General features: G+C 51.7%; 2 protein-coding genes across 3 annotated transcripts; one reads left to right on the top strand and one right to left on the bottom strand.

Moving 5' to 3' along the window:
* Positions 1 to 545: 545 nt before the first annotated feature.
* On the top strand, positions 546 to 9,364 carry PINK1 (PTEN induced kinase 1). Its single transcript, XM_030463512.1, has 8 exons — positions 546 to 901; positions 2,144 to 2,419; positions 3,595 to 3,698; positions 4,262 to 4,444; positions 5,259 to 5,422; positions 6,426 to 6,553; positions 7,527 to 7,763; positions 8,149 to 9,364. Exons 1-8 carry the CDS (start codon positions 584 to 586, stop codon positions 8,407 to 8,409), a joined length of 1,671 nt encoding a protein of 556 aa, XP_030319372.1. The 5' UTR covers positions 546 to 583; the 3' UTR covers positions 8,410 to 9,364.
* A 2,029-nt stretch (positions 9,365 to 11,393) lies between these two features.
* On the bottom strand, positions 11,394 to 23,529 carry DNAJC16 (DnaJ heat shock protein family (Hsp40) member C16). Of its 2 annotated transcripts, none has more exons than XM_008491195.2 (14): positions 23,239 to 23,529; positions 22,370 to 22,436; positions 21,291 to 21,624; positions 19,716 to 19,900; positions 18,374 to 18,478; positions 17,493 to 17,651; positions 17,256 to 17,386; positions 16,833 to 17,016; positions 16,455 to 16,637; positions 16,126 to 16,202; positions 15,585 to 15,665; positions 15,411 to 15,509; positions 14,833 to 15,003; positions 11,394 to 14,445 (listed from the first exon to the last, which is right to left on the bottom strand). In XM_008491195.2, exons 1-14 carry the CDS (start codon positions 23,403 to 23,405, stop codon positions 14,049 to 14,051), a joined length of 2,340 nt encoding a protein of 779 aa, XP_008489417.2. In that variant the 5' UTR covers positions 23,406 to 23,529; the 3' UTR covers positions 11,394 to 14,048. The 2 variants fall into 2 exon arrangements, with proteins under 2 accessions (XP_008489417.2, XP_030319574.1); XM_030463714.1 differs by having other exon boundaries at positions 14,833 to 15,000.
* Positions 23,530 to 23,579: the final 50 nt, after the last annotated feature.

Below are 23,579 nucleotides of genomic sequence, written 5' to 3'. Positions count from 1 at the left end.
CCGCACTGCCCCGGGGTGTGTCCCGGGTCCTGCCCCGCATTGCTACAGGTCTTGTCCTGGGTCTTATACCGCATTGTCCCGGGTCTTTTCCCACATTGTCCAGGGTCTTGTCCCAAGTCTTGTCCCATACTGCCCTGGGTCTTGTCCCAGGTCTTTTCCCATGCCTTGTCCCGTGTTGCCCTGCAGCTTGTCCCACATTGTCCCGGGTCTTGCCCCACATTATCCCAGCTCTTCTCCCGGGTTTTATCCCACCCCTTGTCCTCCACTGCCCCGGGGCCTGTCCCACATTGTCCCGGGTTTTATCCCATCCCTTGTCCTCCACTGCCCCGTGTCTTGCCCCGCACTCTCACGCCTCTTCTCCCTCTTACCCCGCTCCTGCCCCGCTCCCCTCCCCGCCTCTCTCCAGAGCCGAGGCCACGCCCACTGCCAGCGAGACCACGCCCCATGCAAACAAACCACGCCCCCTTTCCAGCAGGCCCCGCCTCCAGCTAGCACCCACTGCCTCCGCGCTTAAGCCCCGCCCCAACCCATTAAGCCCCGCCCCTCTCCTTACGCCCCGCCCCCCGCTGCCGCCCGGGCCGCCATGTCGTTCCGCCTGCTGCTCTCCCGGGCTTGGCGGCTGCTGCCGCGCTGCCGCCTTCCCCCTCCCCGCGTTCCCCGCCCCGACCCCGGTCCCGGTCCTGGTCCTCGTCCCGATCCACCCTCCGCCCCCCGGTGGCCATGGCTGTCGTGGCTGCCAGCCGCCCGCCGCTTCTTCCTTCGGGCTCCGGCCAGCGAGATGGCGGCTGTGGCGCGGCGGGGCCGCGGCGGGGTCTGCCTGGCGCTGGTCATGGCGCTGGGGCTGGTGGAGCCGCGGCTGGAGGAGCAGCGGCGGGCTGAGGCGGCGTGTAGGCACATCCAGGTGAGGGGTACCCCGCGGGGAAGGGAGGGGACAAAGTGGGGGGGTGGGTGTGGGGGCTGGTGCGGGACCCCCGGCCTCCCCCTCAAGAGATCCTCCGCAAAGGGAACGGGGCTGTGGGGACCCCCTCAAACACCTGCGGTGCAGGGAGCCCCTCGGGCACCCCTCGTGAAAGGAACTGGAGGGATTTATTGCTGTGGGGGAACCCCCTCAGCCGCCCCCAGAAGGAGATGGGGGGGGCCCTTACTACGGGAGAGCCTCTCAGGTACCCCCCATAATAACCATAGGGGTGGTCCTGGCTGTGAGAAGCCCCTCGGGCACCTCCTGCTCCCCAGAAATAAGGTACTGGGAAGGCTCCTGGTCAGCAGCCCCTCACCACCCCAAAGTGGATACTAGGAGGTCCTCACTGTGAGGGTCCTGACTCCCTTCCACCCCCCAAAGGGAGGGGGCCAGGGCCCTTCCGTGGGGGTCTCATGTCCCAGGAGGCTGTCAGGGACCTCTGGGCTGTGTCCCCCCTCCCTGGGGCACAGGGGAAGCTGTGAGGCCGGGCTGGCAGGACACTGGGGACAGATGGTGCTGAGTAGGTTCAGGAGTAAAAAATAGCTTTGGTGTTCCCATCCAGCTGTCACCTGGGACAAACACATTCCTGCTGAGGTGCTGCCTTTCCCGGAGCTCTCAGGATCCTGGACAGCCTTCCTGTCCTTTGCTTTCTCTTCTCTGCTCTCTCCCTCCCCTCCTATCTCTCTTCAGCCAACCAACCAAGCACTGCTGGTACTCAACAAAAAACTCAGGCCATTGTTTTTCCACCTGTTGTTGCTCCTAATTGGATTTTCTTTTAAAATGCAATTTGCCCAATTTGTTTGTGGAAGAAGGAAAAAAGTGTAATATCTTATTTCTTTTTAGCAGTACTTAGAGTTGTCTTTACAAAGCTTATTTATGCTCTGGGTTGGCAACTGACTCCCCTCCCCATTCCTCTTCTTCCCAGGCACCTACAGCACCCTCAGGAAGGGTACTTTGGGCAGGTTGTTTTAGGGGAAATCTGTTCCAGCTAAAAACATATGGTCTGCAAATTATTTACCTTGTGGTTAGAGCAATTTGAGCTTTAGTGGTTGGGGTCTGATGATGGTTTCCAGATTGAACCAACCCAATGGGAAGTGTGATACCACTTAAACAGTGCAGAGGTTCTCCCTCCTTGGGAATAACTGAGCGGGTTTTTGAGCGTTGTCTTTTTTTTCTTCCTTTCAGACAGTGTTTGTCAGAAAGAACAAGCCTCAGAAAGATCCCTTGAGCTCCTTCCACTGGCAGGGCTTCAAGCTAGAGGAATATCTCATCGGCCAGCCCCTGGGGAAGGGCTGCAGTGCTGCTGTCTATGAAGCAGCCATCCCTTTCTCTCCTCGGGGACACGTAGAGAGCAGCCACCTCACTCAGCAGGATCATGGCTTGGCTGAAGAGGAGCCCGTGGTGAAGCACCAACCCAAAAAGGCTTTTCCTTTGGCTATCAAAATGATGTGGAACATTTCAGTAAGGAAGCTAAGTCTTTCCACTCCTTGTCTGTCACTTGAAAATGTTTGTCTGAAGTGTTTTTAACACCTCAGGGTTGGAAGCTCAGTATGTAGCACACAAGGAGCATGTCAAAACAAAGCTGTTGAGCAGTCCCCCAGCAGGGGAATTAGCATTTGTCATTCTTCTGGAATCAGCACTGAGACCTGCAAGGTGGTGGTGTTGGTTGTTGAGGTGATGTGTTCTGGCAGGAAAGCACTGGAGAAGGTTGTAAGAAGAGGAAGCTGCTGCCAGCAGTGCTTCCAGAGCTAATGTCTGTGTCAGGAGAACAATCTTTTCTTCTAACACTGTGGCCAAGGTGTGAGTCAGTGGTAGATTTTTCAAGTACTTAATTGTCTTCTCTGGTGTTCAGAGTAGGGAAGGGACTTCAGTTCAGTCCCAGCTGAACTAAATACAGAGACAGTGCCAGCACTGCTGGGTGAGAAGCTCACCATGAGCTGGCACTGTCCACTGCCAGCCCAGAAACCAGTGGTGTCCTGGGCTGTATCCAGAGAAGGGCAGGGAAGGGATTTTCCCCCTCTGCTTCACTCTGGGGAGAAACTCTGCAGTGCTTGGTCCTGCTATGGGATGCCCACCACCAGAATTACACAGAGCTGCTGGAACCAGTGCAGAGGAGGCCCTGGAGCTGCTGGGAGGGCTGGAGCAGCTCTGGAGCCAGGCTGAGAGAGTTGGGGGTGTTGAGGCTGGAGAAGAGAAGGCTGCAATGGGGAGACCTTAGAGCACCTTCCAGTGCCTGAAGGGGCTCCAGGAAAGCTGGGGAGGGACTTGGGACAAGGGCCTGGAGGGATGGGATGAGGGGGAATGGCTTGGAACTGGGAGAGAGAGGGGAGATTGAGGTTGGAGATGGGGAAGAAATTGTTTGTTGTGAGGGTGCTGAGCCCCTGGGTGCCCAGGTTGCCCCAGAAGCTGTGGCTGCCCCATTCCTGGCAGTGTTGAAGGCTGGATGGGGCTTGGAGCACCCTGGGCTGGTCGGAGGTGTCCCTGCCCATGGCAGGGGGTGGGACTGGGGGGGCTTTAAGGTCCCTCCCAACCCAAACCTGTCTGGGATTCTGTTACGCTATGCTCAGTTCCCAGTCTGTATCAGGGCTGGGTGACTCCCAAACTTCAACCCACCTGGGCTGTCCCTGCTGTTGCAGGCTGGATCATCAAGTGAAGCCATCCTGGATGCCATGGGCCGGGAGCTGGTTCCAGCCACAGGTGCTGCCCTAGCTGGGGAATACGGAGCCACCTCCGGACGCAGGTACAGTCCTGATGGACATGCTGGGGCTTCTCAATTGCTGGTAGGCTATTTTTACCCATCAATTAATTTTTCAGCATCTGTTCTGTTGAGGAGGTGGCCAGAGGTTTCTGTGGGTGCTCAGCACCCATGTGGGAATGACACACCAGGGTCTGGAGGTTGCTGTCTGGGTTCTTTCCAACCCAGTGGTTTCCAGGAATATTTGCTTACAGGGCATTCCTATAATCTGTCCATAACACTCTCATCTGTCTCATAATGCTCTATTCACTGCAGAATAAATATGTTTGCACGGTTCTTTGGAACTCTTTGGTGGGCAGGACAGGCTGTGCTAATGAAAAGCCATTTCAGCAATTAGGGAGATGTGCCAGGCTGCCCAGGGCAGTGGTGGAGTCACGATCCCTGGAGGTGTCAAAAAAACATGTAGATATGGTACTTCAGAACACAGTTAAGTGGGCATGTGGTGTTGGGTTGAAGGCTGGACTTGATCTTGGAGAACTTCTCCAGCCTTAGTGATTCTATGTGATCAATCAGAACTGACCTGGAGATTGGTTTCATCTTTTTTGCAGAAAACCTGTCCTGGGGAGGAAGAAGTTGCAGCCTCATCCAAATATAATCCAGGTGATCCGAGCGTTCACATCCTCTGTCCCTTTGCTGCCTGGAGCCTTTGCAGATTATCCTGATGTTCTTCCACTGAGCCTGAATCCCAGAGGGATTGGCCACAGCCGCACTCTCTTCTTGGTGATGAAGAAGTAGGTAGAGAGAGAGAAGCTCACTATGTGGTCCTGGCTCTTTGTGGGGCTGTGTGTGCTGCTGCACAGGTCCTTGCAAAGCTCTTGCCTCAGATCTGCTGCCAAAAAGCAAGAGTCTGCTCCTGGAAATGCCTCCTGAGACCCCCTCCAAGTCCATAAGATTTTAACTCTTCTTTGATGACAAAACCAAGATGTTCTTTTTTAATAATTGCCCTTTGTGACAGTGAGAAATGAGGAGCTATTTGCCTGCTCTTCTAAGTCTGACCTTCAGCCCTAGTCTGAACACATCCAGAGATGGTATTAAATCAGAAATGAGATTTATTACTTGGCATCTCTGGCTGTCTCTGCTGGGTTTTGGCTGAGGTGCTGACAGACAAGCACCCTCTTGTTTCCCACCCAGGACTGGAGAAGGGCTCTGTCCTCTTCCTCCTGATGAGCACATCTCATTTTGCTCACATGAGCCACATTATTAATCTGCCTCCATCTTCCATTCTAAATATAAGCTCAGAACAGAAAAACGCCTGTGAGCCTGCTGGCTGTGTACCTGCAGCCCCTTGCCATGCTGGCTGTTTTATTCACAGTGGTCAAACTCAGCCACTGCACAAAGAGCACTGCAGATTTGTTGGTGGGTGGTGTGCCAAACAGGATTTGAGAGTACCAGAGAGGGGGACCTTTGCCCAGGTGAGGTTGGGAGGCACCTTGGAGGTCAGGAAGAATTTGTCCAGTGTCCCTAACCAACCAGCACTGAGGTTCAACCACAAGCAGTAAGCTTCCAGGATGCTAATTCCAAGTTTTTTTCCTTGTTCTGACTTAGTTACCCATGCACCCTCCGCCAGTACCTGAGTCAGACAAGTCCAGATGTTTGTCTCTCCACGATGATGATTTTGCAGCTCTTGGAAGGTGTAGACCATCTTGTTCGACATGGAATAGCCCACAGAGACCTGAAGTCTGACAACATCCTGGTTGAATTTGATTCTGGTATGTAGTCACAGAAGGGGTGGAGTTGGGTCAGTATTCAGGGAAGTCTTTACCCAGCTAGGAGTCTGGGGGGAAAAACAAGCATCAGACCCTTTGAAGAAACTCGGGTTGATGGTGCCAGAAGTGTCATTGCTTCAGGCTCTTGGCTCTGTCCTCTCTCATCAGCCAAATAGCACAGGGTGGTTCTTAAAATCCTACCAGGTTCATAGTGCTGTGCCCTGGGAGGATGAAACATCAGCTGGATGGCAAGGGAACAGACAGTGTCAAAGCCAAAAGCAGTTCTTCATTGTCCTGTTCTCCTGCCAGCCTTTCTAACTGAGATTTTAATTACCTGATCTTTTTTTCAGTATGATTGAGATTCAGATACTTAGGAAGCAGTAGCAGACAGCCAGATCTGTGTAATTAAAGGTTTTGCTACAGCAGACATGAAAGGTTTTCAGTGAGACTAATGCCAGCCTGTTTTCCTTGAAGGAAGAGCTGCTCTGGAGCCATCCTGAATGCAGTTAGGAATGATCTAAAGCATTGATTTTTCCCTGTTGGAGTCTGGAGATAAAATGATTCAGTTTTGGCTTGTCAGCAGGACAAGAACTATGAACTAATGCAAAGTTTCTCCAGCCCTTTGCTGTAGTTCAGTGTATATCTGTTTGTTGATAATTTTTACTGTAGATAAAAACAGAGGGGAAAAATGGATGCATTCTTCCATCATGGATCAGCCTTTAAGCTTGTGTGTCTTCAGTTTTGTGGGATTGATGATGTTTTGTGAGATCCACATTGTACAGGGAGCAGTAAATATCCTCCAGAGAGGAAATGGAATGACAAGTTTTATTAAAGCAAATATTTCACCTAATAACCCAGAAGAGAAGCAGGAGCTCTGCATGTGGTTGTGCTGATTCCTTGGGGTTTTGCAACTCCTCCTGCTCTGGTGTCCCTGTGGTATGGTGTCTGCCACAGCCAGATCCCCCCTCAAAGTGGACACTAACTGCTGGCCCTGTCTTGTTTGCAGCTGGCTGTCCCTGGCTGGTGATCACTGACTTTGGGTGCTGTTTGGCAGATGAAAACATTGGCTTGAAGCTGCCCTTCACCAGTGCCTATGTGGATCGAGGTGGCAATGGCTGTCTTATGGCACCTGAGGTAAATCTCCCTCTCAGAACCATTTGGGTTGCTGCTCGTCCTGCTGGTGGGACTAAAAACTTTCAGCCCCAGCTGGGGAGAAACTTGATAAAAGCCAGAGCTGTGTCCCAGCTAAAACCAGCGATGGAGGAGGTATGTCCTGATGTGAGTTATGCTTGCTAATCATAGAATCATTAAGGTTGGAGAAGACCTCTTAATATCATCAAGTCCAACCATCATCCCAACCCCACAGTACCCACCAAACCATGTCTTGAAGTGCCACCTCCACGTGTGTTTTCTGAACCCCTCCAGGGTGACTTCCTGTCTCTGTCACATCTCTGCATTAATTACAGAAGTCCTTTTTGGACCAGTTCTCAGCAGTTGTTGAGCAGACACCTTGAGCACCAAAAGGTGAAGCATCATCAGTTGGTGTTTGGAGACAGAACTCTCCCACAAAAAGTTTGCTCTTCAGTCTTTTTTTTCAGGCCCCTTTCTGTGTAGCCATTAAAGAAGCTTATGCAGCCAGTCCTTGTGCTGCCACAACAGGTTCTGGGTGACATTCAGGGTGGTTGCAAAATTATTTAAGTTCCTTTTCATTTCTGTGATGATGACTGTAATTAAAGCAGTGTCACCTTCAAGTGGCTGCTTGACCTGCAGCACCTTGCCTAGCCTGGCTCAAGTGCTGGTGCAGTAGTGATTGGTCACCCACACTTCTCTCTACCTAAAATCTCAGAGTTAAATAGCCCTCAAGGCACTTGATCACTGGTCTGGGGCAACAACTAAACCAAGACACAGTGACCAGACTCTTCCCAGGGGTCCTGGTGGGCTGAGCATTGCCAGAGGTTTAGAGCAGAGATTATTGATTCTCGAGATCCAGAGCTTTGATTTCAAGTCTCTGTGTGTATCAGATGTTATTATTGACCCTTGAGCACACAGCCTGGGCACACTGCCCACACTAGAGGTGCTGATTCGATTGTTCTCATCTCCCTGACAGGTGATCACAGCTTCCCCTGGTCCAGGCACAGTGATCAACTACAGCAAAGCTGATGCTTGGGCTGTGGGAGCCATTGCCTATGAAATCTTTGGCCTGGCCAATCCTTTCTATGGCCACGGGGACTCCAGTCTGGAAAGCAGAAGTTACAAGGAAGAGCAGCTGCCCAACCTGCCCTGTCATGTGCCCCTGGAGGTGAAGCAAGTGGTAAAGATGCTACTTCAGAGGGATCCCAACAAGGTGAGAAGCTGGTGGCTTGAAGAAGTCCTTTAACCAGCCTTTGGGAGTCTTGTTTCTAGTTTATTTCACTCTGGAGGGGTCAGGACTGTAATAATTCTGGTCTAGGTAAAGATCAAAGATAAACAAAAGGATTTTGCTGAAGTACAGTAAGCAGTTTCAGAGGCTTCAGGAGATGTTTTTATCAGGGGCTGGACCTTGCATTGAGGGGTTTACGTGCAGTTACCTGCTAATCAGTAGTCACAAAGAGCTTTTTTATTCACAGAGGCTTTGTGGTGCTGTAAAGGGAAGAGGGCAGGGGGACTTTGGGCAGTGGAGATCCTCCATGCTAATGCTGTGCCATGAATGCAGCAGGATCAGCTAACCTTTCCTCTCCTTCCTTTTGCAGAGGTTGTCTGCTCGAGTTGCTGCTAACGTGCTCCACCTCAGCCTTTGGGGGGAAAGCATTCTGGCCTCCAAGGCCCTGAAACCCGACCAGATGATCTCCTGGCTTCTCTGCCAGTCTGCAGCTGCTTTGCTCATGGACCGACTGGTGGATAAAAGCCAGGTGGAAACCAAAATGAAGATGTGCTTTTTGGCGAACCTCGACTGTGAAGAGCTCTGGGCAGCGTTGTTGTTGTTGCTGGCCTGGAGAAGCCAGTCTGGGTGAAGAGAAATATCTGGGATAGGACCATGCAAGAGATAAATGGCACTTTATAGAGGCCCATAGGAATCTGTCCCTTCTGTAGTGCTTTAGGGAACAAAACTGCAAGGCCTGTGTTGAAGAGGTGTGAGTTTTCCTCTAGTATGTGTTAGGACCCCTGCTTTTCTCTCCCTGCTAAACAAAATGCCCTTACTTTGTTACTCTGTCAGTGAGGGTTTGTGGACCTTGCAGGTGTCCTGAGGGTACGTGGTTGGTTGTGCTCATTTTTGTCAACTCAGAATTCACTCTGAAGTTGGGTGTTGAGGTCAGCTCCCTTTCAGGGTTGGGGGCTGGGAGCAGGCACCATCCAGCTGCTCTTTCCCCCTTGCAGCATCAGGGAGTTAAACAATATCACTGAGAAAGCTGAGCTGACACAGGGATGTGCAATCTCTTGGGGACACCGGTGGTGTCTTAAAGTGATATGAAGATGGGAGCCACAGATAGCATCTTGCTATGAAATGGCAGCCTAGGAGCCTCCCAGTGAGGGGCTGACAGTGAGGAGGGCATCAAGAGCTGCTGGCTTAAAAGTAACACACCATTACCTACCTGTTTAGTTGCATGCAAAACAGAGCAAGCACAATCAACCCAAAACCCATTTATATTGGTGACTTGGCTGCTGCAGGGTCCAAGGCCAAGTCAGAGTCTGTCCATGGGGGTTAATACTGCAAATGCACTGGGGCTGAGCTGTAGTGCCTGCTCACAGAGCTCAATGTCAGTGAGGCTTTTCTCTTTTCCCTCCCTGTTTCTCCTGTTTAACAGTGAGGTAATAACCCTTTGGCTGGGGAAGATGGGAGACATCCATGTCTGAGCAACAAGAGTCATGGTAATGAAAGCACCGTTTGGTTTCATGTTTGGAGGGACTTGGGGAGCAAGTTATTTATGTTTGTTGCACAATAAATTGAAGATGAAGCTCTGCTGCTCAGTGGGTTCTCTGGAACTGGTTCATCTCCATTCATGGGGTACAGGTTGGAGGCTGTGGGGGGCACGGGAGGCAACAAAGCCCTGAGTTGCTGCTGGCTTGGAACATCATTCAGCTCTTCCCAGCATGGTCTCTGGAACACACGATTTTATTCCACTGAGTGGACTTTACTGAAGACGAAAGGACTTTGCCTCCTCAGTGTACCCGTTGGGTACTCTCCTGTTCCATTCATTTCCAGGCTGATGATGCCCTGGGGCAGGTGGCTGATGTCCTGGAGCAAATCACCCAGGCTGCAGCAGGGCAAAAACTGCCAGCAGGGGAGGGCCTGGCAGCTCCTGTGTGTGGGGCTGTGCAGGAGGCTGAGCAGAGGCCAGGCACAGCACAGCAACTGAACTGTTGGGCAAAAAGCTGCAGAAAAAGAACCTGGTAATCCTGGTCTGATCCTAACCAAAGCTGCTGCTGCTTTTTGTTAGACACTGAGTTCTTGCAGCCCCTTTCTCTTTTTCTTTTCTTTTTTCTCTTTTTCTTTTCTCTTGTTTCTTCCTGTTTCTTCCTTCTTTTCTCCCTTTTCTCCGTTTTCTCCCTTTTCTCCCTTTTCTCCCTTTTCTCCCTTTTCTCCTTTTTCTCTTTTTTCTCTTTTTTCTCTTTTTCTCTTTTTCTCTTTTTCTCTTTTTTTTCTTTTTCTCTTTTTCTCTTTTTTCTCTTTTTCTCTTTTTTCTCTTTTTTCTCTTTTTCTCTTTTTTCTCTTTTTCTCTTTTTCTCTTTTTTTTTTCCCTTTTTCTCTTTTTCTCTTTCCTCTTTCTCTTTCCTCTCTTCTCTTTCCTCTCTTCTCTTTCCTCTCTTCTCTTTCCTCTCTTCTCTTTCCTCTCTTCTCTTTCCTCTCTTCTCTTTCCTCTCTTCTCTTTCCTCTCTTCTCTTTCCTCTCTTCTCTTTCTCTCTTCTCTTTCCTCTCTTTCCTCTCCCCCTCTTTCCCTCCTTCTCTCAGTTAGGAGGCTCTTTTAAGGCCCATGTCCATTTTCACAGCTCTCACAGCTTGGGAATCACCAGAAGAAAGGAGTTTCTGGAGTAAGGAGGGACAATTTGCCACTGGCAGCCACTTCAGAACTGGGAAGCCCAAGAAGCCACTTGAAGAAGCATTTGGCTGGGGCTGTCATGGTGTGATGAGGTACCTGGGGTGACCCTGGGGGTGACCCTGCACAGGGACAGGAGTTGGACTTTGTAGTCCTGATGGGTTCATTGGACGCAGTGGATTCCATGAACTCTGCACCCATTTTTTAACCCTGGTCAAGGCTTCTGCTCCACAGTCTGCCCACGCCAGCAGAATTGTGTCTCTGGTCCTCCCATTTTTCCAAGGGACAGAAGAGGTGACCTGTACATAGGAGCCTCAGGTTTTCTCTTGGGGTGCAATCTGGGGTGCACGAACAGCGACAGGGTAAAGGCAAAGGTGGGCTAAAAAAGTCACCTGGGGACAAAGGTAACGAGTGCTGAGCTTGTTACACCCTTTGCCCTGTCCTGTTGCAGGTGGAAATTGCACCATCAAGGACCCCAGTGAGTGGCTGACCTGGAGATGTAGAATAAGGACCTGGGAAGGAGCCTTGGGAGGGCTCTAGGGTTGCTCTCCATGCTGCAGGCAGGGCCATCAGTCATTGGGTGGGCACTGATGTGGCCTCCCTGTCGTGAGCACGACCCCTGGGACTGGTGCACGTAGATGCTCCCACACAGGAGAGAGCCCTGGGGGAGAAGATCTACCACAGGACCCTGTTCTCTGGTTCTATGACCCAGACCCTTCCCAGGACACCTGGGAGCAGGGATGCTCAGCTGCAGGCATGCACCCAGTGCTGCTTCCTTCCCTCACCATTCATGTATGTAGAGGATGGGAGGAGAGCTGAAAGTGGCCAAGGGCTTTTGGGAGAGTTGGGGGATATTGCAATGAATCTCCTGCTGGGGAGAAGCAGATGTGTCCTGTGTCAGGAAGGGCTTTGGGTTCTTGAATTTCTGAGCAGGGCCCAGGGAAACATAAGAGGCACCTCGCCAGACAGTAAAATAGTTTATTTTGGTTGCGAGTCTGTTAATAGTCTTAAACCAAAATTACATCAGTGCCTGTTCACAAATACAAAAAGAAAAAAAGCAACAGAAACTGAACAAAACAAAAAAATCACAAAAAAAGCAGGAAAAAAAAGAGACAACTTTCCCAAATAAGTTAGTTTCCCCTCCCCAGTATCAAAAGTGCAAAATCTGTACCTAGTTTTCAGTCCTACTTCTCAGGCTGTTACTGTCCTGGCTCCTGGCAGCATTGGGCAGGGGGCAGAACTGGGGCAGCCCCCCGGCCAAGCCCCTGCCCACCACAGGGGGGGTTGGGTACAATCTTTCAACTGGGGGGGGCTGTGTCAGCTTGTGAGTGCTCAGATGTCACCAGGACTGGATTGCCTCCATCTTTGGGTTAGGAACCACCAGGTGCAGCGTGGCAGAGCATGTGATGGGGGTGGAGGTTGGAACATTACTTGGGGTGGGTGACTGCTGGGAGAGGGCAAGTGGACCTCAGGCTCTTCTACAAGGAAGCAAGCAGCCAGTGCTCCATGCTGGACACCACAGCAAGCTCAGCGAGGGGTTGAGAAGAGTTTGGCACTTGCTTCAGCCCATGAGAAATTATTTTTTTTTTTCCATAAAAGAACAACAGAAGCTGAACCAGTCTGACCTGGGCAGAGCTACAGCTCCACAGGAACCATCCCAGCAAGGGTGGGCTGCTCCAAGCCCTCGTTAAACAAGACTCAAGCTAAAAGGGGAGGTTACCTGTGCTAAAATTAAAATTAAAGAAAGGATTCCAGCAGTTGTGCATCATACAACTGTGTTTGGAGTCTTGCTCACTTGGGAAGAGGAGGAGGGGGCTGAATTCCCTTTCTGTGGCACAGCTAGGCACTTTTTTTAACTTGTCAAAGGTTGTCTTCTGGTTTCTGACTCACTGAAGAGACAGCAGAGACCCAAAGAATGGCATTTTTTGCATTTGCAGATATTGAAGAAGATTATAGGGAGCTTTCCACAGGGCTACAACCTTACTCTAACCACATCCTGTACAGGAAAAGCACAAGAGTGTGATGGTGCTTGCTCCAGCCAAAGGAAAATGAAGTCCAGCAATGCCAGGGCAAGGTGAAGGCTTCTCCTTCCTCCTTTCCTTCCTCACTCCCTGCCCTCTGCTTCAGGGGCCTCCTTTGTGCAAGCTGTGGCCCAGAGTTCAATGAGCTCAACGTAAGTAACCTCACGTAGGGGCAGTCAGTAGCATCACAGCCTTATTTTGGAAGTAATTACAGAGGGTGCTGGAGATCCCTGTGGTGGTGGTGGTGGGACACCAACCTGCTCCCAGGGTAGGGAGGGGAAGATGCAGCAAGCCAAGGGTTTGTGAGCAACTACGGCATGAAGGAAATAAAATGACCTGAGCATTCATGGATTTTGTAGAGGGTGGGTGGCCAGCTTGGAGACTGGCAGAGTGGAGCACTGCTAGAGCAAAGCAGAAACCAACTGCTGTGCTTGGTGACCTCCACAGCTTCACACAGAGCTACGAGTTCAAAGAGGGGAAAAAACCAAGACCTCAATGCCAACCACGAAAAGCCCAAGGCAGCAGCCCTTCAGCTGAGAAATCAAAGGTTGGTGGCAAGGAAGGAACAGGTGAGAGGCTGCAACCAAGTGCCTTCAGCCCCCTACAAGACACACGTCGGCAGTGGTCTGATGACACAGCACTCCTGGGACAACATTTCAAGAACATAATCAACAACAATTTGGATTTCTTGATACAAAGAAAGGTTGGTATGTACTACAGGTGTCAGGGTGTTGGAAAGGAGCCTGGACTGACCCCCTCCCTAGCAGCAAGGTAGAGGTTTTTTTAAACACATCTACTGGATCATGTACTGTAACACATGGACTGGCTCACGCCTACAATCTGAGGACACAAAATTATGGCTCTAGGAGACATCATCTAAACTTCACAGAAGCAGAAAGGCATCTGAAAAAAAAATAATGTGACATTTAAATGGCTCAACACCTTTACAGTATTCATGGCCATGCAAAACCTCTTCTCCCTCCCTGGTTAGGGCTGAGCTGGTGGAGGTGCACGTGGAACAATGAGAGGTGCCTCCAGCCCACACCACTGGGGAGTCCCAGCTCCAGGTTTGCTATGAGGGAGATGCTCCCAGCCCCTAATTCCAGATCACTTACCATTGGGAACGCCGATAAATAGAAATGCCTGCTGGGAAGGCAGGGCCTGGGGGGGTCTGCAGGATCTTACTGGTGTTACACCATGCACACGGGGACAGGGAGACAGAACCTTGACCTGACCTGTGTCACCAGCCGAGTCACCATGGCAGAGAAGTCACAGGTTTGTCTTCAACAAGAGGGAAGGTGAAGGGGTGACTCACTCATCTCAGGAAGGAGATGCAGCAGGACAAGAAGGGAAAACAACAGACTTCCTGGCTTTTGGGTAGGACGGCATCCAAACGCACAGAGGAGTTGGTGGAGTGAATCTGGGCTGTGCTCCCAGGTGCCGGAGGGGGGGAGATATTTTCTAGTTGCCGGCCTGAGGAGAGTTCATCTAAAACCTAAGGTCCATTTGTCAATGCTTGGTTGTGTGTTCCTGGAAGAGAAGTCCTCTGCCATCTTCATAAAAAGTTTTGTCTGTTAGAATCTCTTTTAAAATCCCTCAGTCTAGCGAAGGCCACGAGGGGATATAGAACCTCTGTAAGGAACCCTCCAGGAGTCGTTCCATCCAAAAGGACAATTTGTGTAATTTGTTTTTAATGGATCTAGATCCTGGGCTGGAGGAGGATTTCCCTCTGGCTTCTGTGTGTAGTGAGGAATTGTAATCCTCACCTGATCCCAGGGTTCCCCCCTCATCCCCTGATCTGTGAGGCTTGAAGAGGCAGAAGTACTTCTTGTGGCCGTTCAGAGCCAGGACATAGCCCGTGTAGTCACGCTCGAGGAAATGCTTGTCGTACTGGTTTGGGATGGGGGCTGCATCCTGTGCAAATTCTAACAGGTATTCCAGCCATTCCCGGTGCTTGTCCAGGCTGAGGAAGGAGAAATGGAGAGAGCTGCTCCTGGGAAAACAGCAGAGAAGAAGCAGGGTGAGAAGATTTCTGGAGTCAGGCTGTATTCCTACCAGACATGTAAAGCCTTTGTGCTGCATCACCACAGCTTCTTTTTAAACCTGGTTCAGCCCAGGTGACAATGACCTCACCTGCAGCACTGCTGTGCTCTCTGTCCATTGAAAGGTGGGTACAGCCAAAGTGGCTGCATTGCCACTGTCACCATGCACAGACAAAAAAGGCCACTCATTTTTTGGTGGCTTGTTGCCACTAATGAGTTCAGAGGCCACTTTCTTCACCAGAAATGTCCCCTCCTGGCAATCAAGCCAACACTGCTCCTAACTTGCCACCAAAGTTGTTAAAACAGCAACAGAACACTGGGAGAAGTCCCCCACCTACCCTGTGAATGTGTAGACTTCCAGGGCAAACTTCTGGAGGAGAGCAGTTTTGGTGGAATTAGACAGGATCAAGACCACATTCATGTGCCCCGGCCTCAGGCGCACCAGGTTACTGTTGTAGTTGATGTCTGTTAGCTCAGTCACCTCCACAAAGCCCTTTTTGGGAATCCTGCTGCCACAAAATAGTGACATCATGAGAGGGGAATGGAGGGACAGGAGGGACAGAGGATGGAAAAAACATGAGCTCGTTCCTTGTACCCTCACACCAAGCTGTTCCCTCTGCCCTACAGCTGAAACCAGCTTAATGGGTGCAATGGCCAGACTTGCCTCTTCCTCAACAAGTCAGTCAGACCCTTCTCTTTCCCTGAGGATGTTGTCTGGGCCAGACTCAGTGGGTATCACTTAACAAGGAGGTTTGTGCACCCCTGTCCTGTCTGAACACCCTCTCATCCATGTCATCATGACTGCACCACCCCTGCTGTGTCTGCCCAGCTCGGCTGCTGCTCTGCTTTCTCTGCACAGATCCTCCCCAAGCAATAATTCAGCAGAAAATGTTTCAGGAGGAATTAAAGAGGGAACCTGTTACTCTCTCTGCTGAAGCTCGTGTCGTTCTTCTCAGTCTTTGTGGCGGTTTCTTCCTTCTCAGAGGGAGGAGAGTCCCTCGTGTCACTGGAATCACTGCAAAGGAAGATCATCTTGTGTGGGTTTGAAGTGCCAGAGGTGCATTGACTGGATCTTAGGACATGCACTCACCTGAAAGCCTGAACAATAACAGTGCCAAAGAGAATGAAGAGGGCAGAGAACAGCAGGGAGAGCAGTGGCATCATTTCTCGCCTGAGGGGAAGAGTTGCAAAGGGCAATCAGGTCCCTGAGCTGTGCAGTTCCCACTCCAACCTCAGTTCCTGTCTACCTCAAGTAACACAGTGCAGCTCCCCCAGAAACTCAGCTCCTTTCCTGGGCTCTTAAAAAGATTTTGAGCACTGTCCTGCTCCTGCCCAAAAGGAGAAGAAGAAAACAGGAGCCAGCTTAAAATAAGGTAACGGGGAAGTGCTGAAAACCACTGACTGACGAGTGTTTTCAGGAGGGCAGAAGCCATGTTCAGACTTGTGGAGGCAGCAGCTAACACCTCTGTGGTGTCAGCTCTCTCTATACCTACACCTTCAGAGGATACAGGCACTGATGTGTTAGGGTATGCTCTGAATTCCTGTTCCCAACAACCTGGTTCTGTTGTGCATCTGAACAAGGTACCAGCAATCCCTCTCCCAGTCCAGACTTATTAACACCCAGTTCCTACCAATTACTGTGAAACAAACTGTCCCAGCAGTCTGAGATATAATCCAGTGTGGAGTAGAGCCATCGGATAAGGAACATCTGTTTAAAAAGAAAAAAAAAAGCAAAAGAATAAATTACAAACCCACTCTCCAGAGCCCTGGTAGGACTCCCACTCCTTAACCAGAACCCTGGGCTGAATCACTTTCAGAGCACACCCCGAGGCTCCTCCCATCAGTGAGAGAACCTCTGAGAGTCTTGCCCTGATATTTTAAATATACCTAATTTAAAAATTACCACAATGTCCCCACGGGTGATGTGATTTTTAGGCAGCTGGAAGGGCCATGCACTTACAGGAGCGAGTTCATCGTTCAAGTCTGCCAGGACAGTTTCTGAAGAGAGAAGGCCAGGGTCTGTCCTCAGCTGGTCCAGGAGATCCAGGAGGATGAAGTTGTCCTCTTTGCTGCCTCTCCAGGCCTCCTCCAAGGTTTTATAGGCAATCTTCCCGGCGTTATTGCGTCTCTCCAAAATGACCACCTGGGCAAGCCAAGAACATGGCAGATGTCAGAGAGGAGACAGATGTTAGGCTTCAAACCACTACCCAGAACTGGGTGTCAGATCAAGGCACAGCACCCTCCATAAAGCCATGCCAGTTAGAATGACAGATGAAAAGAACAAAAGGACAGAGGAAAAAAAAAACCAAAAACGAGAGAATAAAAAGGAAACCCTCACAGCTGACTTTCCCTGGTACTTCTCCTCATTCATCAGCAAGGACTCAGCAAATTCCGGCTGCCGATCATTGTAGATGTGCACAAACTTCAAGGTGTCCTTTGTGTTGGCCACAGCAAAACTCAGAAATGCCTCATAAGCCTCAGCAAACTTCTCACCTTCTCCAGTAAGCAGGACCACACAGTGCCTGGGCAACACAACAGGACAGAGGATTAGAGCCATTCTGGACTTGGGGGGAACAACCATCCCCTTCTGCTGACCAGAATGATCCTGCTGAGCCAGAAACTTCTCAAACAGTGCAGATACCCAGCATGATCCAATGCAGATGTTTCCCTTCTCCATCAGAACTGAACCACAGTGGCTCTGGGAGCAGCCCCAGAGCCTCAGGAAACAAAACCAGGGGATATGCCACCCACAGAGCCTTACTTTCGCTGGCGGTGAGACTTCTTCACGGGACACAGCTCCTGGAACAGCCTCTGGTTGGTGAGTCTGGTGGCCATGAGGAACTTATTCTGGGAAAGGAAGTCATCAATGAGCTGCTTCTTCATATCACGTGCCTGGTGAAGACACAGAAAGCAGAGGCCAGAACTGAGCAGGGTGAGAAGGGTCTGAAAACCTTCAACATCCCCCCCAGAAGCTCCCAGAGAGGGCTCCAAGCAATACCTGCACCACGTCAGCAGGCTTGTCAATGTTCTCCTTGAAGATCATCATGGTGGGAGTGTAGACATTGATGTTGTACTGACGGGACAGCTCTTCAGTGCCTCGGAGCCCCACGTAGACGTAGCCAAAGGAGAGGTAATCCCGGTAGGCAAAGGCAGTCAGCTGGGGGGGAAGAGAGCACCAGAGTGTGCTTATGTTAGAGAGCAAACCACATGTTCTCCCCCAAGTGCTGGTGGTGGCTTTTTATAGATATTTTAGACAAATGAGACATGCTGAAAAGATTCCTCGTTATCACTAAAGGTTGGTACACCTCCAAAATGCCACCCAGACCTTCTCATTCATGGAGAAGTCATTGCCCTCTACAGCTCCCTGAAAGGAGGTTGGAATGAGGTAGGGTTGGTTTCTTCTTCCATTTAACAGGTGATAGAACAAGAGGAAATGCCCTCAAGTTGCACCAGGAGAGGTTTAGATTGGATATTGGGAACAATCTCTTTACTGGAAGAGTGGTCAGGCCCTGGCACAGGCTGCCCAGGGCAGGGCGGGAGTCACCATCCCTGGAGATGTTAAAAAAACTTGTAGGAGTTCATGTAGGATGTTCAAAAAAGTGTAGGTGTGGCACTGAGGAACATGGTTTATTTGGCACAGTGGTACTGGGTTGATGGTTGGACTTGATGACCTGATGACCTTAGAGGTCTTTTCCAGCCTTTATGATTCTATGGCATGACAGAGAAACCAGCTCCTGGTGCATCTGGTCACCTGGCTGTGCCATATTCAACCAAATCCACCAGTGAAGACTACTGAGAGGTCTCAGCCCATCCCTGCTCACTGTAGTATGACACTTGCTGTTGGAATGGTTGGATTTATTGAGAGAGAAATGATGTTACCTTGTACAGTAATGGCACGACTGGCATGTGGTCAAATAGAAGGACGTGGGGCTTGTTTTCCTTCTTCCAGTTGGAGAGAAAGTGGATGTAGTTTTTATCAGTGATCTGCAAAGGAAACCAGCACGAGTTTAACCTCGGAGCTGTCAGACACACAGCTGCAGGATGAGGTGTCCCAGTAAGAACCCACTCTGGAAATGCTGTCCAAGTGTTACAGAGAGTTAGATGTGGATTTGTCTCTCCAACAATGCCTGACCTGGGCTGCTCTGATGCAGGAGATGAGCTGAAACTATCAGCCTTGACCCCTACCCAACCCCCTTTAGTTATTGCACCCTCTGTGGATGCTGTTTCAGGCCAACGCTGATGCCTTCTCCTAACTGTTCATCAGTCATATCCTCTCTCAACAGTGGGAAGCCAGGGGTTAACAGGCTCCTGCCAGCCCCATCAAACCTGCTCTGGTTCAGCTTTGCTACCTCTTTGACCTAGGGAAGGAGATAAAGAGGGAGCTCACAGCTCCTTTAGGGGACCCCAGAGAGAGGAGCAGCCTGCTGGCCCTGGTTCTGAGGAATGCCTGGCTGCAGAAGGTGAAACAGCTTTTTTGGGGACAGGAGACCCTGCTTTGGGAGTGAGAACACAAATACCTAGCAAGTCAGGAGTCTGCTGGGAAGGGTGGCCCAGGCTGAAGACCCCAAGGAAAAAAAAGGTGAGGTGAGCAAGGCTCTATAGCTGGAGGGGGTGGTTCTCTGCCAAAAATGTCCCTGTGAGGCCCTAAGGCAGAATTTTTTTATCTAGCAGGAGGTTTTACCTGTAACTGGCTTGTGCTGCCAGCTCGTTTCCAAGGTCAGAATTGACACTGGACAGAACAAACAACGGGGTCTCCCTGTGGGTGTTTCAGATACTGCCTGCCAGTTAGTGCACAGCCCCAAAATGAAGGGCCTTGAATGAAACCTCAGGAAAGGAGAAGGGAAGTGACATCCAGGGAGCAGGCAGGGCAGGATCACAAGTTCCTAACCTAGAGGCAGCTTTTGTACAGTGCTGGCAGCACAGTGTTACCACGGGAAGAGTTGCTGGTGTAACCGTGTGGTAATGCTGTCAGCCCCTGTGGAAGGAGGGGAGTTAGGGAAAGGTGATCACTGCCACCAGCTCCAGGGGTTGAAGCTGCAGTTCCAGCTCTCCAGACACCTCATTTCACTGGCCTGAGTCAGAGGGGTTGGTGGCCCAGAACAGATCAGAACAGATCAGATTAGGTCAGATCAGATCAGATCAGATCAGGGGCTGAATTAAGGGACCAAAACCACTCACAAGAGCGAAGCTGCAGACAGGCAGGAGCAGCACTGGAACCCACCTTGTCCACCAGATTCCCTGGCAGGAGGTTCTCCACAAACTGCCGCAGGTTTTCCCGGATAACAGCGTTGTGGAAGAAGGTTATCTTCCCGTTGAGGAGCCCCAGCAGGGAGGGGGTGCTGTGTGCCCCCAGGTGATGGGCCAGGCGCCTCTCGTACCCAGCGTGGACGACGCCGATCCCCACTCCTGGAGAAAGGAGAACTGGGTTGGGCAGGGCAGACACCAGCAGCACCCCAAGACTCCTGTCAGAAAATGGGAGGGTGCAGACCCATCCCTCACCCAGCACCCTGTGGGGGCTGTCCCTAAGAGCTCTGTCCTTTTCTCCTCCTGCAGTCCCTGGGTTTCAAACTCATGGTTTTATCTAGGGGGAGAGAGAACACACTGTCCTCTCCTCTTGAGACATTTCCTCTTTTCTTGAGGGTGCTGAGCCCCTGTCCCAGGCTTCCCAGAGAAGCTGTGGCTGCCCCATCCCTGGCAGTGCTCAAGGTCAGGTTGGATGGGGCTTGGAGCACCCTGGATTGGTGGGAGGTGTCCCTGCCCATGGCAGGGTGGGACTGGATGAGCTTTAAGGTCCCTTCCAACCCAAGCCAGTGTGGGATTGTGTGATATTGACAACTTTGTGAGCTAAATCCCTGAGGAAACTATTATCAGCAAGTTTGCTGATGACACAAAGCTGGGAGGACTGGCTGACACCCCAGGAGGCTGTGCTGCCCTTCAGAGGGACCTGGACAGGCTGGGGAGTTGGGCAGGGAGAAATTTCATGTATTACAACAAGAACAAGTGTAGTGTTACATCTGAGAAAGAACAACCCCAGGTACAGGCTGGGGACTGAGCTGTTGGAGAGCAGCAGAGGTGAAAAGGACCTGGGGGTGCTGGTGGATGGAAGGGTGACCATGAGCCAACAATGTGTCCTGCTGGCCAAGAGGGCCAATGGCACCTGGGGGGCATTAGAAGGAGTGTGGCTAGTAGGTTGAGAGAGATTCTCCTCCTCCTCCTCCTCCTCTACTCTGCCCTGGTGAGGCTGCATCTGGAATATTGTGCCCGGTTCTGGGCCCCTCAATTCCAGCAGGACAGGGAACTGCTGGAGAGAGTCCAGAGCAGAGGCACCAAGGTGATGGAGGGAGTGAAACACCTCCTGGTGAGGAAAGGCTGAGGGAGCTGGGGCTCTGCAGCTTGGAGAAGAGGAGACTGAGGGGTGAGCTCAATAACAGGGATAAATATGTAAGAGGTGAGTGCCAGGAGAATGGAGTAAAGCTTTTCTCAGGGGTGACAAACAATACGACAAGGGGCAATGGTTACAGACTGCAGCATAGGTGGTTCTGTATAAATATAAGGAAGAATTTTTTCACTGTGAGGGTGGCAGAGCCCTGGCCCAGGCTGCCCAGGGAGGTTGTGGAGTCTCTTTCCCTGGAGACATTCAGAACCCACAGGATCTGTTCCTGTGCGACTGCTGCAGGTGTCCCTGCTCTGGACTCAGTGATCTTTTGAGGTCCCTTCCAACCTCTAACTTTCTGTGACTCTATGAAACTGAGTGGTTAAACTCAAGTCCTCCCCAGCTGAAGGGCCTCGTCCTTACCCAGTGCCTCCAACTCCTGAGCAACTTCCTTCCACACTGGCTCGATGTGGATGCAGCTGAAACACCAGTCAGAGGTGACTTTGATGAGGTAAGGCTTCTTGTAGCTCTCGGGCAGGATTTCATTGATGTAGTGGGAAAAATGGAGCAGGTATTTATCATCAGAGGTGTCCCGCCTCTCAGAGTTGAAGGGGAAATGGAAGAAGGACTCATCAAAGTAGAAACCTTCATGGAAGTGGTGGAACTGGTGGTGCTGGTGCTGGGAATAGCCCTGGCTACTTTCCCCAGCATCTCCATAGCGATCAAAGTTTGCCCTTTTTTCCTCATTGGAGAGAATCTGGGAGGCAGAGGGTAGAAAAAAACCAACACAGCCTGAAGGAACTGCCCTGATGATGATCTCCCTCAGGAAACAACTGCTGCAGGGACAGGGATGGACTAAAAGGGAGAAATGCTCTGGGAAAGGGAACTGTCCCATCACCTCCAGGCTGGCTGGGGTGAAAAAAGGCAAATCCTAAATGAGCAGAACCCATAGCTCTGGAGTGCAGCACCCATTTCTGACCCCAATCCCCTCCCTCAGCCTGGGCAGCACTTTCCAGGAGCATCCAGGGTTTCTCAGCACACTGGAAAGTGCCAGAAGTTTTATGAAGCAGCCAAACACCCCTTCCTAGGGATGTTTTCCAGCTGGGAGATGAGGATTCGCTGCATTTCCTGGGGCTTGGCTGACTGGGAAGGATTGGGTCAGCTGCTGCTAACTGGGGCAGCTGATTTTGAGAGCTGAGCAGGAGAGATGTGCAAACAGACACCTAGGAGAAGAGTAATTGGGAGCAACTCAAGCCCTGTGGTGGTTAATGCTGCTTCTGTCACCCCCTGAACGTGTCTGTGTGTGTATGACATGGACAAAGCCACCCAGCTGCATGGGGCTCAGGGAACACAGCCCCTCCCTCCTCTGAGGCTTTTTAGTCAGAACAGAGCACACCTGTAGGTAAATATCTGTGACTGGAGTCACCCAGCAGCCAGTTATGGAAAAATGAGGTCACTTAACTCCTCATGACAGCAGGAGCTGAGGAAGAAAAGCACATTACCTCGTAGGCCTTGCTGATCTGGATGAATTTGTCTTCTGCTCCCGGGTCTTTGTTTTTGTCAGGGTGCCTACGAGGCAGAACCAGAGGAAAAAGGGGTCAGCAGTTCCCTGGGGGTGCTGGGGGGGGAGGGGCAGAGTGGAGCTATCAGCATCCCTTAAGAGCCAAGAGGGATGGGCACAGTCCTGCAGCCACATCCCTGGGGGCTGAGATCAGGTTTTACAGCCCCTGCCCAAACCCCATCCCAAAACTGCACCTGCACCTGCAGACCTGTCCCTCCTTCCCACCCCACCTGATCCACTGCCAACAGCCTCACCACGGGGTGATGGAGTGTATAACCTCCTGCCTGCTGGAGGGAACCAGCCCTCAGCTCCTTCCCTACATATCTACTGGGGTCTTCTAATACCTCCAGTTGCAGCCCCGGGGGGGTTCTCAGGCTCTGACAGCTCAGGGTGAGGCTGTTTCCTGAGGCAACACCTCCAGCCTGCTCCACAGCCCAGCAAGGGGCACAACACGGACTGATCCGATCCAGCTGAGGGGCTGGGCTGCCCTCAGACATCACTGAAACCCAACTGAACCCTGGATGCTGGGGAATTAAAGTTTCCCCGTTGAGCCAGGAGATCTTTTCTTCTTCCCCCCACCTGTATCCAGACGGGAGGGTTTGACAGCACGGATTCCAGCGGGAAGGCAGCTGCTGGGTGTCCTGAGCCAGCAGAAGACCCAGTGCCCAGCTCTAGCTGCCTGATGAGCCTGGTCCGGCAGGGACCAGCAGGTAAGTTGGTCAATGCCACCACGCAGCAGCGGTCCCCGCGGCGATGTGTCCGCTCCCCCCGTCCCGGTGCCGGGGGGACGCTCAGAGGTCAGGCACGTACCATTCCCGGGCGAGCTGCTTGTAGGCCTTCTTGATGTCGGCCTGGCTGGAGCTCCGGCCCACCCCCAGGACGCGGTACGGATCGAAATCCCCCACCGCCGCCTGCGCTCCCAGAACGCTCAGCAGCAGCGCGGCGGCCCAGGCCAGCCCCGCCCGGCCTAACTCCATAGTTCCGGCGGCAGGGACACGGGGAGCGGAGCTGCGGGGAGCGGAGCTGCGGGACCGGCCACGGGCCAGGGCCGCACTGGGACCGCCCTCACCCACCCGGCCCCACCGTCACCATGGAGCCGGGGAGGGAATCACTTCCGGCTAGCGAGAGGAGCGGCTAGAACGGCGCCGTCA

This window comes from Calypte anna, chromosome 21 (assembly GCF_003957555.1).
Source record: "Calypte anna isolate BGI_N300 chromosome 21, bCalAnn1_v1.p, whole genome shotgun sequence".
Classification (NCBI taxonomy): domain Eukaryota; kingdom Metazoa; phylum Chordata; class Aves; order Apodiformes; family Trochilidae; genus Calypte; species Calypte anna.
This window is presented reverse-complemented; position numbering and strand designations above follow the sequence as displayed.